At 39.6% G+C, this 16030-nt stretch overlaps 1 protein-coding gene across 4 annotated transcripts in view; it reads left to right on the plus strand.

Annotated features, from left to right (window-relative positions):
- Nucleotides 1-13533, plus strand: part of HECW2 (HECT, C2 and WW domain containing E3 ubiquitin protein ligase 2) — a 271624-nt gene extending 258091 nt beyond the window's left edge. For all 4 annotated transcript variants that reach the window (XM_060780832.2, XM_067470757.1, XM_060780840.2 and 1 more), the window contains exons 26-29: nt 762-876; nt 4968-5053; nt 7864-7976; nt 11755-13533. In XM_060780832.2, coding sequence (XP_060636815.2) covers nt 762-876; nt 4968-5053; nt 7864-7976; nt 11755-11866 — 426 coding nt within the window. In that variant the 3' untranslated portion in view covers nt 11867-13533. The remainder of the gene's footprint in view (nt 1-761; nt 877-4967; nt 5054-7863; nt 7977-11754) is intronic.
- The last annotated feature ends 2497 nt before the right edge of the window (nt 13534-16030 follow it).

Here is a 16030-nt window from a genome sequence, read left to right on the forward strand (position 1 = left end):
AATAAAATACAGAATTCAGACAACAAAAATTACGTCAGAATAAAATACAAGCAGTATTAAAATAAAATAAATAAAGCAAATCAACACAATATAAAATCGAACAGAATGGGCAGGCCAAATGGACGAGGTAAAATGATAAAACCCTGGGTGAGGTAGGAATAGAAAATATGTAATTAAGGGGAGCCCAAAAAGGATAAACAGTGGGGTAAGGCTTTCAGCTTAGGACAGGAGAAAGTGCATCATAGGGGCAACACTATAGATGGAGCAAACAGGAATGGGATAAATGGTCACTCTCCAAAGGCACATCGGAAGAGCCAGGTTTTGAGGTTTTTCTTGAAGTCTGCTAAGGTGGGGGCTTGCCTAATCTCATCAGGTAGTGAGTTCCAAAGACGGGGAGTCACAGCAGAGAAGAAAAGGGAGGTTGGAGATTGGTCTGTTTACATGTTTGGTACTTGTTTGGAAAGTAGTTGTTATACTCCAGAAACTTTGTTTTTGTGGCTGTCACAAACTAGGTGGAATTGAGATATTTATTGGAAAACTAAAGTAAAATGTGCTGCAGGATGTCCCACCAAAACAAATTTTTTGCAACTTAATAAACTCTTTCTATGTTTTTATGATAGAACCAATTAGGAAATGATATTTATAACCCAGGGACAAAAATCACAGTGTTATATAAAGAATCTGCAACCAATATAGTAGTTGGAAAATGTAAAAAGAAACTACAAGTTATATATGTTGTTTATGTTTATTTTCCTTCCTAGGTTGTTGATGCGAGGTTGGTATCTGTATTTGATGCAAGGGAACTGGAGCTGGTTATTGCTGGCACAGCTGAAATCGACTTAAGTGACTGGAGAAACAATACAGAATATAGAGGAGGTGACACTTTTTAAACTATTCCTTCATACATTTTGTCCATAGTGAATTTGATGGTAACCGTCTAAATTAAACCAGAAAAAAAGGGGAGGGGCTGTTTCTGATTTCTAGAGGAGTTCAGTAAACTATTTTAATTTAATTTGAGAAATTAATCTCTTGCAATGTAATTTTAGAAACCCTGTGCTCACATTTTCAGCTCCACTTCAGAAGGCTTCAATTTTTCCACTTAACTTTAGGAATGGGCTGGGCATTTTATTTGAGAAAAGGGCCAAAATTTAAAACAGCACCTCTAATAATATGTGAGACCAAGTAGGTTAATCTGAGATATAGATGTATGTTCCGTCTTAATGTATAGCAGATGGTAGAGATGCCAAGAGGTGGAAGAGGTTAGGTTCTCCAGTGAAAGATGAGAAGTCTCCATCCTCACGGATTTCTCTATGACAGATATCTTTGAATTAATTGACATTTGGAGTTCATTCCTGGCTGTTTTGGAAATGTTTCAGAATTTTTTAGATGAGCCGAATCGATCAGACCCTTGATAAAATTCAATGGAAACATCACTGTGCACAACTGAACACTTGCACACTGATTTATAGGAGACAAAAGGCAGTAAACATACTGAAACATTGAAACTTTAATTTGTAAATGGATGTGCAGCATTTGAGTGTGTATGTATGTGTATGTGTGCCTGTGTTCATTCTGGGTTGGGATTTGTTTTTCAGAAGCACAAGTCCAAAGTCATTTGGGACATATAGTATAGTTCTTAGAATCCTATTATATGCAATGAAATACAAGATAAATGTGTTGTTGAAGGCTTTCATGGCCAGAATCACTGGGTTGCTTTGAGTTTTCTGGGCTGTATGGCCATGTTCCAGAAGCATTCTCTCTTGATGTTTTTCCCACATCTATGACAGGCATCCTCAGAGGTTGTGAGGTTTGTTAGAAACTAGGCAAGTGAGGTTTATATATCTGTGTAATATGCAGGGTGGGAGAAAAAACACTCTTGTCTGCTTGAGGCGAGTGTGAATGTTACAATACAATTCTTTATTGATTAGTCAATTTTGACCATATCAAAACATACAAAACATACACATACAGTAAAACCATATATGGATACGAGGCATCATGGCCTACTGGCCTGTCAACCCACTCCTAAATAATTGAGCAACTACGAGATAAAAAGGTTAAAAGATTAAAATTGTTTAATTCCTTAAAATAGGGTTAGAGTGGGGGGCATGGGTAGGTAAAACTAGTGGCGTGTCCATATTAAGTTTTTAAGTTTGAGTTTTGCTGATGGCAGCAAGGTCGCCTCTCTCTGCTTCCATCTTCTCACGGATGGCCAGCGCTTTTTGGATAAAAAGGGTCAATTTTAAAATAGAGTTTTTATCTGAACCCTGAAGAAGGATGTGCAATTTCTCCTTATTCTCTGAATAAGTATGGTTCTCCAGCAGAGGCTCTAGATAGTAAGACCGGATCCTGTTGTAGTAGGGACATTTTAAGAAAGAGTGTGAATGTTGCAATTGGACACCTTGATTAGCATTGCAGCTTCAAAGCCTGGCTGCTTCCTGCCTGAGAAGATCCTTTGTGGGAGGTGTTAGCTGACCCTGATTGTTTCCTGTCTGGATTTCCCCTATTTTTTGAGTGTTGTTCTTTATTTACTATCCTGATTTTAGAGTTTTTTTTAATACTGATAGCCAGATTTTGTTCATTTTCATGGTTTCCTCCTTTCTGTTGAAATTGTCCACATGCTTTTGGATTTCAGTGGCTTCTCTGTGTAGTCTGACATGGTGGTTGTGAGAGTGGTCCAGCATTTCTGTGTTCTCAAATAATATGCTGTGTCCAGGTTGGTTCATCAGGTGCTCTGCTATGGCTGACTTCTCTGGTTGAAGTAGTCTGCAGTGTCTTTCATGTTCCTTGATTCGTGTTTGGGCGATGCTGCGTTTGGTGGTCCCTCTGTAGACTTGTCCACAGCTGCATGGTATAGGTAGACTCCTGCAGAAGTGAGAGAATCCCTCTTGTCCTTTGCTGAACGTAGCATTTGTTGGATTGTCTTAGTGGGTCTGTAGATGGTTTGTACAAGATAAATGCTAGATTATGTGTGGATTGTTTGTAGATTTAAATTGTAACATAGGTGTTTATGATTGTAATAATTGAGTCAATTGCAATTTCAATTTTAAAAAGGTATTGACCCCCAAAGCCAGTCAAGTTTTGAAGTATTAGTGGTAATAAAAAACGTATTTGACACAGACCTGGATGGAAATTAGCCCGTTCTGTTTGGAGATCATTTAATATAACTTCTGACACACACAGTTCTGCTGCTGCTACTGGTACCTGTATTTTCTCTTTGTTTGCCCCTGTTTTCCACCATTTGATTTATCAGTCATTTCACCTGTTCTTTCTGTCAACATAAAAATGGCAGAACCTTATAATAAAATTAGTTAGCTAATCCTGACCCACCATGGACCCAGCATGGTATTATGGTTTGAACACTGGATTACACTATATAGCAAAATTTGATTCCCCCCCCCCCCCCCCCGTTCCTTCCTTTGAAAGTGTTATTCCTGTTCAATTGTGTGATACTTACTTTAAAAGTAGTTGTTATACTCCAGTAACTTGGTTTTCGTGGCTGCCAAAAACTAGGTTGAATTGGTTCAGACACAATGAGATATTCATTGAAAAACTAGAACAAAATATGCTTTAGGATGCCCCGCAAAACAAAGCTATTGCTGTTGAAAAAAGGTTTTTCCATGTTTTTATGGTAGAACCAATTGGGAAATGACATTTATAACCCAGGAAAAAATTGTGTTACATAGTGTTATGACTGGAGACCAAGGTCCACATCCCCACTCAGCCATGGAAACCCACTGACAACCTTGGACAAGTCACACACTTTCAGTTTCAGATGAAGACAAAGGCACCAAATCCTGCCAAGAAAACCCTTAGAATCAAAGAGTTGGAAGAGACCTCATGGGCCATCCAGTCCAACCCCCTACCAAGAAGCAGGAAAATCACATTCAAAGCACTCCCAACAGATGGCCATCCAGCCTCTGTTTAAAAGCCTCCAAAGAAGGAGCCTCCACCACACTCTGGGGCAGAGAGTTCCACTGCTGGGTCGCCAGAGAAATGACTTGAAGGCACACAACAACAATAACAGTAGTTTTGACCCATGTTTCCGAAAGGTTCTTCAGACAAACAGTTCTGTCTGGCCTTTATTCAGAATTCATTCACACACTAGAACAAAACCCAAATCTTGAGTTCTAGTGGGAAACATATCCGCTCTCTCTAATATCAAAGGATGGGAATGGTCAAACGTTTCAAATTTTAAATTTTCTTCCTCTTCTTATGGCTTTTATTTTGCCAATCTTTGCAGGCATGATATGACCTTTCTAATGTGTACTTCCTGTATAGTGTCAGAAGTTTACTTTCTGTTTCCTTTTTTTGTGTGTGCTAAGTTTCCTCTCCTTGCAGACTATGATCACACTTCTTAGATTTGCCTCCTTCATTGGTCCTTTCTGTCCCTTTATTTTCAAGATACCCATATGTACCCATCGAGAATCTGACTGTACTTCATGTTTTGTACTACGGTGCAAATCAGGGCTGTAAATGAGTGTATGCCAACTGCAGTCTCACTAAAGAAACAGTAGCAAAGCATTGTCTTCAGCTGTTCCTTTAAAATACTAGCATTATGAAAATACATTAAAAGAAAGGGACACTTTTATTGAGATGGATACATCGTGCTCATGATTTTAATTTCACACTAGCTGTCCTCTGCCACGCGTTGCTGTGGCCCAGTCTGTGTATATCTGTGTATATATTTGTGTGTATATGTGGTTTTGCGCATGAGTTGTAATGGATTTTTTTATTCTTGTGGCTTTTAAAGTCTCTTCTGTGTTTTTCAGTGTTTTTATGAGTGATGGTCACTTGTTGGCCTGATAGGTGTATTGTGTCCAAATTTGGTGTCAATTCGCCCAGTGATTTTTGAGTTATGTTAATCTCACAAACAAACATTACATTTTTATTTATATAGATTTTTACATTTTGTGTGTGTGTCAGGATGCTCCCAGATAACATGGCTTTAATTGTGACCTATACAGGGTATCATGACAATCATATCGTAATCCGATGGTTTTGGGGTGCTGTGGAAAGATTCAACAATGAACAGCGGCTGAGACTATTACAGGTGAGTCGATGCCTGTAAAACATTTCAAAGATAATTTGAAAATAGCTGGTTAAGGCTTATTTTTTAATAGGTGAGTTACAACAGAAGAAGCACGTTGGCGGTGCATGTGTTGTTGCGTTTCCTTTTCAAAGCTCTCAAAGGTAGAAGCAGACATTGTGGTTGGTTCAGGAAAGCAGAAGAAGTTTCAGTCTCTCTCACTCCAGCTTGTCTTGCTCAACCAAGTTTTCGTAGCTGCAACCCACTTGTATGTTCTGTTTAGTTACAGACTCTGTAATTGAATAAGGAAATTGAATCCAAAAGAGGACATTTCTGTGAACAGGATATCAGGCAGGATGCCATGTGCACACATACCAGGAAAAAGAAGGGGCTGCCAATTTATCTATATTATATGCAATGATTGGAAGCCTTCATTTTGCATCTCTTCAATCTCTTTAATTTCCTAAGCAAACCTCCGTTGGGCAAAAAGCCCAGCCTAACTTATGCAATGTCTTGGAACTAGCAGGGGGTCAACACTTTCCTCTCCTCGCCCTCTCCTTCTTTCTCTCCTGCCCTCAGATGTTTTTCCTTTCCTAGTTTTTTTTAAAAAGTGAATACATCAACAATCCTTGTCACATGAGCAGCTACTGATCACACTACAAATATTAAAACTCCAGTGCTTAATGTTTGATTCACTGTTGGCAACAAATACTGTACACGTTAAACCATAATAATAGTAATTGTGGGAAAAGTGTTCTTTCCTTACATGTAGTCATGCTCCAGTTTGCATATCACCAATTGCTTCTTTATGGTCAGTGTTGCACTTTTTTTCGTGTCAGGAGGGACTTGAGAAAATGCAAGTTGCTTCTGGTGAGAGAGAACTGGCTATGTGCAAGGACGTCCGGATGTTTTGATGTTTTATCATCCTTGTGGGAGGCTTCTCTCATGTCCCCGAAAGGGGAGCTATAGTTGATATAGTGAGCTCATCCGCGCTCTCCCTGGATTCAAACCTCCAACCTGTTGATCTTCTGTCCTGCTGGCACAAGTGTTTAACCCATTGCACTTCTGGGGGCTCCTGTGTTGCACTGTGTTGCAAAGAATCACTAGTTATGAGGATTCTTTGAATCAGCATTCATCCCCATCAGACCTCCGTTATAATGGCTAGTCTGTTTCTGTGTAATAACTGAGTGATCAAGGTAGCCTTTGTGCATTCTTGAGGTGTAATTTTGGCAAGTTTTAGACATGCACACATACACCAGATGTTCGGTTGACTACCTTTTTGTTTTGTCGTGTCAGGAGCGAATTGAGAAACTACAAGTCGCTTCTGGTGTGAGAGAATTGGCCGTCTACAAGGACGTTGCCCAGGGGACGCCAGGATGATTTGATGTTTTTATCATCCTTGTGGGAGGCTTCTCTCATGTCCCCGCTTGGGGAGCTGGAGCTGACAGAGGGAGCTCATCCGCCTCTCCCCGGATTCGAACCTGCAACCTGTTGGTCTTCAGTCCTGCCGGCACAGGGATTTAACCCTCTGCGCCACCGGGGGCTCCATGGTTGACTACCTAGGCCAGTGGTTCTCAATCTGTGTGTCCCCAGGTGTTCTGGCCTTCATCTTCTAGAAATCCCAGCCAGTTACCAGCAGTTAGTATTTGATGGCCAAAACATTTGGGGACCCACAGATTGAGAACCACTGACCTAGGCAAATCAAGGCCTCTCCTCAGGCTAAATCAGCCACCCAGGCAATGCAATACACATCCACCCCCCCCCCCCCCCTCTAGTCTGTTGACTGGATGTTGACTATAGAGTCACACTGTGACTGAGCTCTTCACTCAAAACACTCTTATCTCAAAGCAAATTTTCCATTGAAATGGTATTAATTTGTTCTCGCTCCCCAACCCACTCCCCATTTTTGTTAGGTCTCCTTGTGGGAGAAGGGTGGGGTAGAAATGAAGGACATAAAAGAAAATAAATAAATACGTGTTTTTAAATAAGAAAATATACTTTATAAATAACAAATAATGTTTAAATTTACATTCACATGGAACAATAAAAAAGAAAGATCAACTTTAAAATCGTAGAAGCACAAAGTCGTGTCAAGGAAGCACAAAGCAAAGAGGCAGAAGCATCATTTTCTTAATACTGGACTCATTCCAGCCTCCATCCCTCCCTTGCTCTCCCTCCCTCTCTCTCTTCATGAAGACAAACATCAAGAATAAAAGCCACACAAAATCGACTAATCCAAAGTTCCTCAAAGCAGACAAGAGCAAAGCAAACAGCAATCTCCCAAAGCAGACAAGAGCATAAGACACGAGGCATGGAGGCTGCTCCCTGTACTTTTGCTAGCACTCCCTCTGGCATTTGCTCTTAACTCAAAATGCTGCACTTATGTCAAAGCAAAATTTGTACTAACAGCTCTTAACTCGAAATACTTTTAAGTTGGGATGCCCTTAAGTAAAAGTTCCGCTGTACAATGTTCCTTTGCTACTTTTCACAGACTCGCTGTTACGTGGGTTTTTGCCTCCCAGTTTATAAATGGCTGCCGTTGCCCAGAGCGGCTTTCTAATCCCGCCTCCAGGAAGGGGGTTTCACCTTCCCCCTTGGGAGAGAGGCAGCCAATATAGAGAGATTGCAAAGCAAAGCAGAGATAGCTCACAAAAAAAAGTGTGCAGTGCCTTTAAATTTCTCCTTGATTCTGCCTCACCTTCGGAATGTGATATACATATATAGTGTCCCAACTTCGCGTGATCCTGGAGCGTAACACCCGTGATAAGTGAGTGAACACTGTATATCTCTTTTCTGTAATGATCATTTTTGTTGTTCTGCTTTCAATTTTGCAGTTTGTGACCGGCACATCAAGTATACCTTATGAAGGTTTTGCTTCTCTAAGAGGTAGCAATGGACCAAGAAGATTCTGTGTGGAAAAATGGGGAAAGATCACTGCTCTGCCTAGGTAAAGTAACACCCAATGGCCAAGACTCTACATGGTCTCAGTATACTGCAAACGTCTGCTAGCAAAATTGTGTTAGGCCTTGCTTTACATATGGAACATAATCATTTAAACTGGAGACACACCTATCTTGAACGTGGAAACTGTAACACTGAAGTTCATGTTGGATAGTATCTAATACTTAACTATGTTCAAAGCATCCATTCTTTTGAACAGATCAGTTAACAGTATTTTTTCTGTAAATTATATTTTTTCTGCAAATGATGGGGAAAAGCTTGTTCTCAAATGTAGCAATTTTACTAATAGGATGAGATTTTTTTAAAGCAGTGTTATTGGATATTTCTAGAAATACAACACTGTAATCAGTTAATAGTAGTGTGGATGCATTTCTGCACATGCTTATTTGATTTATTCCAAGGCTGTGGAGATCTTGCAAAAGTGAGTCAGAAATCCCTGCATGGTTTGCTCTTTTGATGCAGTATTTGTGAATCTCTTTTCCATTTAAGTTAATAAGTGTTGAAACAGCAGAGCTATGGTTAGCACAGCAAACTGTTGTTAATGTTCTCTCCCTCTCGTTCTGTCTTTGGCTTCTTTTGAATTGGGTTAGAGGCTAAAGTCACGTTGTTTCCTCCACAATCAAGCAAAGTTCCAAGTGGATTTTTGAGCCAATGGTAGAAGTCTTAATGGAATAGAAAAAGTAGAGGTTGGTGTTGCCAGGAAGTGCTGAGCATGGCTCACAGAACCTTCCAATCTGTGCTGTACTGATGTGATCATGAATGGAAAAAGTGGCCTGGAGTTCATTTCTCATAATGTCATATGCGATCATGTTCTCAATATACTGACAACAGGGAGCCATAGATAACAAATTTTTCCCAGTTTGAATATGTTGCACCCCAGCCAGAATTCACCTTGCACTCAACACCAGCCAGGAATCCCAAAAGTGGTAATAAAACAGCTTATTAAGAAAAGTACATATAAAAAGGAAAACTCACCATAAGAAATAAGAAAGGCAAAATCCAACAAGTGATGGAAAAAATAGTCCACAAGTAATAAGCCAATCCAGGCTGGCAATAGGGAAAAACACTCCAAAGGCAATAATCCAAACAGTTCATATCTATTCCATAAAACAAGATACAGAAAAAACAGAATCAAAACATGATCATGAATCCAAAAGCAAGACTATAGAAACTTCTTAGAACATGAATCCAAACTCTCAAGATATTAGACTCAAAACATGAACTGGAAACAAGGTTCAAGATCCTCACTGCTTTGCAGTGTTGCCTGATCTGAATTCTAAATGCGATACTTCTCTGATTAAAGGACCACAAGCCTTGAAGTCATCTCTGTGACCTTGGCTCCCTTGCCTGTGAGATTTCTCACACTGTTATTTCTCACAGAGTCTTTGTGACTTCCTTAGCTTGTTCGATTCCTCCCAGTGTTCAAACCTGACATGTCTGCTGAGCACAGGTGTGTTTTCAGGTGAGCTTTCTCACCCATCCAATTCCTTATCGGGGTTGCTATGACATTACTAGGTGAAAGGTCTTAGCCAGTCACTGCTTCTTCCTGTCTGCTGGACCTCGAAAGATTTTCAAGCCTATTCTCAAAGACAGGATCTTGATCTAAAATCCCCTCAATTCCCTCATCCACCACTCTCCCAGGCTATGGAATACTAAATCCCTTAATTTCATCTGTCTGAACCACAACAGAACATCACATTAAGAACAGCTAGACAACTTCTTTAGGTTAGTAGGATATATTTCTTCCCAAGACCTCGGAGAAGGGGATGCATGGTCCTATTGCGACTCTTGCTAAAAAATGCATTATTAGTGAAATCACCATGATCCACATGGACACATGTCATATAGAAAATGCATACTTTGAACCTTAGTACAATCCTGCTCCTGCCAGACCGTTGAGGATTTGTGTCTTCTGGAAAACAAGTTGTGCATCCAATATTTATTGTGTTTTTGAGTGATATCTCTGTAATTTTATAGCATTGACAACTGTGATAGGAAAAACCTGAATAGTGCAGTGTATAAATGGATGCTGGGTGTGGGGAGTATACATACACTGCGTGTTGCTTTCCCAGTAGTAAAATCATTTTTTAGCATGGTGAGAACAAATGGCACAATGCCTCTGGCATGTGTGCTCCTCATCTCACTAATTCTGGTTTCATCATAAGAAAAACTGTCTTAGCCACAGCTTGTTGTGTCATCTGAACCAATACAGCATTCTTACATAGGCTTTGTTTGAAAAGAACCAACCTGAAATTATTTCCACTATGACTCAAAAGTGAGCTTTCTTCCAGTAACATGAAAATTCTTGCTATGAGGATGTATGAGATAACATAATCATACCTGTGTGCAATGTGGCTCACAAAACAAGTTGGTTTAGCATCTCTCTCCTGAGGACATAGGAGATTTCCTAAAGATAAATCAGTTATTTTCTTCTGAACTTTCTCTCTTTGGTCATGCTGGGTCACACCTTTGACATGATTTAGAGGTCCCTGAGAGCAGGACACCCCTGCTTCCACCACAAAACATTTTAAAAACCATGCCTGGATCCATGTGAAATCAAGCTACTATCTCTACCTCAGCTCTAAGCAGAATGAAAGCCATTTGTTTTATTTATTTTTATTTATTTATTTGACTTGTATACCGCTACTCCCAATTTGGCTCGGAGTGGTTTACAGCAGTAGATTAAAACAATACAATTAACTTTAAAATACAATAAAACAAGAACAGACATAGTCCTGAGTTATTCACCCATCGGAAGCTTGTCGGAAGAGAAAGGTTTTATAGGCTTTCCGAAAAGCAAGTAGGTCTCGGATAGTTCGGGTTTCAACTGGAAAAGCATTCCATAAATAAGGGGCTACAATCGAGAAGGCTCTCTGCCTAGTAGAGGACAGATGATAAGTCCGGATGTTGGAGACTTCAAGCAAATTTTGGTCTTCGGACCGAAGTAATCTCTGGGGTTGGTAGGGGGATAAGCAGGCCCTCAGATACGCCATTTTCATAAGTTCTCTGGTTCCTCACTGTGGTTTCTTTGACCTGAGCAGTACCAGCTTCAAAAAGTGAACAAATATGGCATAATACACATGGTAAAGGTTTCCCCTTGACATTAAGTCTAGTTGAGTCCAACTCTGGGTGGTGGTTCTGATCTCCATTTCTAAGCCGAAAAGCCTGTGTTGTCCGTAGACACTTCCAAGGTCATGACTGCATGGAGCACTGTTACCTTCCTCCTGAAGTGGTACCTATTGATCTACTCTCATTTGCATGTTTTCAAACTGCTAGGTTGGCAGAAGCTAGGGCTAACAGCAGGTGCTCACGCCACTCCCAGATTTGAACTGCCAATCTTCTGGTCAGAAGGTTCTGCAGCTTAGTGGTTTAACCCTTTTAAAGGCATGGTTCCATTTGATTTTTGAAAAAGAAAGCTCTCTCCTTCTTGAAAAAGAGTTTCTTGGTGAACTCCCACCTCGGGAGTTGAAATTCCAACTCTTTCAAAAGTCCCCTGATAATTTTACAACAGAATAGTAGAGACTTTAACACCGTGTCTTCAGAAATGATAGCAGCATCTCATAGTTCAATGTTCAAAGGCAAGAAGGATCAAGAGCCTCCCTGTCTTGCAGTAGAAGGAGAGAAATAATAATAAATTTGGCTCATATTTTAATGTAGGGATAAACTAACTCAAATCAAGGCACGTTGGGGAAAAACTCTGGCTGTTTGTTTTGCTTATCTAAATTTCCAAAGTCACACTAAGTTCTCTCACTTCTTTTTCCTAGAGCCCACACTTGTTTCAACCGTCTTGATCTCCCTCCTTACCCATCGTTCTCCATGCTGTATGAGAAACTGTTGACAGCTGTTGAAGAAACAAGCACATTTGGACTTGAGTGAAACACAAACCATAGTGCCCAGCATCGTGGATCTTCTGTGGACCATTCTTCAAAAGGACACATGAATGATTCTATTGTATTACCGAGAGGATTTATTTTTTACAATCCAGTTTGAGTCGTGGGACTTCACGAATGAGCAAAGCTAATTTGGGGAGCCCTTAGTTATCAGCTCTGACTTGGATACGGAAGTACTCCAGAGTAAGCAGCTCGATCTTTAGGGATTGCCAACAATCTGCTATCAATCTTTTCCTCCTTCTGGCCACAAATTTAATATTTGGTATTTAACATTTTAAATATTTGATTTTAAAATAAAGAGATAGAACAACAAGTGATCAGCAATATCAGAACTAAGCCTTTCACATCTCAAAAATAGACTTTGCAACAAAACAAAACAAAACCTAGAGATCAAGGTGACAACAGGGAAGTTATTGCCCCACTTGTCGTTGTATATGGTGAGGTGAAAACACTATTTTTTAAAGAAAGGCGGGTAGACATTATTTCCCAACGGTACACTACTATACGCCATATACAGTACAATACTAGAATATGCTATACATGCTATACCTAAGAATACGAGTGCCTGCATGACATCAATTGCGTTTCAAAGATACAATATAAAGATCAATTTTTCTTGGGTTTCCCAGGAACATAAATTAAAATAGGCAACAAGATATGGCCTGCAGTGACTTGCGATTAGGTGGCTTGTACAGATGTAATATGCAGATAATGTATTTGGCATAAGATGAGCTAATATAAGAGAATAATTATTGATTTTATGCTTTATACTGCATGAAGAAAGTGTTTTTTTTAAAAAAACAACTACAAATAGACTTTATCACGGCATATCAGGAACAGAACTCTTACTTACACGGTGATTTTTGTTTATTTTTGTAGATTCATTATATTGAGTTTGTTAAGAGTGTAAATATGAAACTAGATGACAAAGTATCTTCTTTGTTCTTTTCACCTTTCCATGCTTAATTATTGTGTTTGATTCTTTAAACACTCTCAAGGAAAAAAATGTATATATCTATATATAAATATGCCTTTTATTTTTATAAAGGTAAGATATTCCTGAAACTATTTTTTGCACTGAATGTACCAAAGTCAAAAGGGACATCATGATCTGATTGACAGAAAACTGAATCACTCATACAAATGTGTAGGAAGAGCAGCTTTCTTCACAGTGCCATGTCTGTAGATAATATCAGGACGGTGCACATTTAAGTAATAATTTTATAAGGGTCACAACATGTCATAATGTGTTCTACGTATTTATTTCAAGGACATTTAATTTGATTTTTTCCCATCCCTCAACTGACTTTATGGAGTAGAGCTGAAAACAGATATTTCACATTTTTGCTGCAACATTTTGTGTGTTTGTGTACAGCACTATTGAAAGCACCGCAATGGATCTGGAGAGGAAGAGGAACCGTCACATGAGGAATGACTCCACCCCACTCATATTCAGCAGTGAACCATCTCCACGATGCACACTGTTTGTAGTGTCTTTTTAAGCCTGCGTTTTCACAAAATAGTTTTCTTATCAATGTTTATTAAAAAAAACGAAGTACTTTTTCTACCGTATATCTGAACGCATGAATCCACCAAATGTCATATGAGCTTTTAATTTTGGAAACATTAAAGGGTGTTGAAATCTTCACAAGATCTTCCATGCTGAAGGCCGTTTCATGTGTTGCGGGGTGTTGGGTGTACGTGGAGTTCAGTGGTTTTATTCCTGTGACCCCGAGGGAATTAGCACATGCCACCCAAAACGTGCTGCATAGATTACAGGGGAGTAATTGGATTCCTTCAAATGTTTTTGCCCAAAGCTTCTGTGGGCCATAGGCAATAATTCAGAATGATAAGAAATGCGATCCTAAACATATGGAGCAGTGTACTCCCAACCTTTGGTCCTCCCAAGTGTTTTGTACTTCAACTCCCAGAAATCCCAGACATCTTACCAGTTGTTGGGAATCGTGGGAGCTGAATTCCAAAACACCTGGAGGACCAAAGTTTGGGAAACACTGATCTGAAGAGTCACAGTTGCTCATCTCTGTTCTGGGCCATACCAGTCTAGGCACCACCTATTCCATTACAGGCCTTGGCATTGAAAAAGGCAAGGAGATACTGGGATCTTTCTTTCTTCTGGAGCTTTTGAGGAGCACTCACTACTACTACTACTACTACTAATAATAATAATAATAATAAACTTTATTTGTACCCCGCCACCATCTCCCCGATGGGGAATCGGTTCGGCTTACATGAGGCCAAGCCCAAACAACAATTACATAAAATAAAACCGAAAACGCAAATAATGAACAATAATAACGTAATTACATAAAACAAATGAAAACATAGTAATACAAGATTACAATAAGCACAATCACAATGATAATGGGCAAGCTACATGTAATGGATAAAAGAAGAGCTGATTAAAAGCATATTTAAAAATTCAGGCGAGATAAAACAGAGACAGATTATCTGTTTTGAAGAACAGTGCCTGTTCTTCAAAACAGTCACTACTTTGTGAACATCCTATAATTCACCTGAGTGTGTGTGTGTGAAGATACAGTGGTGACCCTAAGTGTAAACTTTTTACATTATCCCTAGTTAGAATATAAGTTCTTATTGAGATGGAGGTGATGGATGGAGAAACTGAGGTTGGCCTTAAAATTACTACCAGGTAACATCTTCATTCACAAATCATATCCTGCCTGGCTGTTCTTCCTTCTGCTTTTGCACAAAAGAGCTCAAACGGTTCAGTATTTGCTGAACAATATATTTGTTGAACAAACTGGTCCAGTTCTTCAAAACTTAAATTGACTGCATACCATCAGAAAACTGGCAAAGAACATAAATGCCTCTGTTCAAGGAGATTATTTTTCAGTAAATTCAATAAGATGTTTTGGGATGGGATGCCAAAATGACCATGGACTTTGTTTTTTGTAACACTGCTCTCATATTGTACTAGTACTAAAGAAAAAATTAGAATGGAAATTAAGTCTCTAAATGGAAAAGTAAGTGGAATAGATAAACTAGGAGATTCCACTATCTTAAACTGGTAGTTCAGCAATCCAGGTTTTACTCACATCGTATAGCTTCAGGTTTGACTAGTACAGTGGTTCCCAAGCTTTGGTCCTCCAAGTCTTTTGGATTTCATCTCTCAGAAATCCCAGCCATCTTACCAGCTGTTAGGAATTGTGGGAGCTAAAGTCCAAAACACTTGGAGAACCAAAGCTTGGGAATCACTGGACTAGAAAGTCAGTAGATTTAATGTATTGTCGAAGGCTTTTATGGCCGGAATCACTGGGTTGTTGTAGGTGTTTCGGGCAATATGGCCATGTTCCAGAAGCATTCTCTCCTGACATTTCGTCTGCGTCTATGGCAGGCATCCTCTGAGGTTGTGAGGTCCTCACAACCTCTGAGGATGCCTGCCATAGATGCAGATGAAAGGTCAGGAGAGCATGCTTCTAGAACATGGCCATATATCCCAAAAAACCTACAACAACTCAGTAGACTTAACATGTGTTTGAATGGAAGGAAACCATTTTTAATGAAGATGTGTTCAAGATTATAAAAATTACTTAGTAGATCCTTAATAGACATCTTAGGGGTCCTGTGCTATGTTTTTTTTTCATTTTGGATTTGGGTTTAGGACCCTTTTCCACTGTGCAATTTATAGCTGTATCCACTTAAATTGTCATGGCTGCATCCTGAGGTATCCTGGGATTTAGAGTTCGGTCAGAGGCACCAGAGGACCTTATTATTATAACTGATAACACTATGCAATACATTTTCCTCTAGGTTATACATGTCATTTCCTAATTTGTTCTATCATAAAAACATGGGAAAAGTTGATTAAACTGCAAAGGTTTTGTTATCATGGGACGTCCTGCAGCACATTTTGCTCTAGTTAGTTGGGCCATAAGGATGGCTGAGCGTGGTGCTGGAGGAAAGTTCTGAGAGTGCCTTGGACAGCGAAAAGATCCAACCAGACCATACTTCAGGACATAAAGCCATACTGCTCATTGGAGGGAAGGATAGTAGAGGCAAAGATGAAGTACTTTGGCTACATCATGAGAAGGAAGGAAAGCTTAGAGAAGACAATGACGCTGGGGGAAATGGAAGGAAAAAGGAAGAGGAGCCAACCAAGGGCAAGATG

This window comes from Anolis sagrei, chromosome 1, assembly GCF_037176765.1.
Source record: "Anolis sagrei isolate rAnoSag1 chromosome 1, rAnoSag1.mat, whole genome shotgun sequence".
Lineage (NCBI taxonomy): Eukaryota > Metazoa > Chordata > Lepidosauria > Squamata > Dactyloidae > Anolis > Anolis sagrei.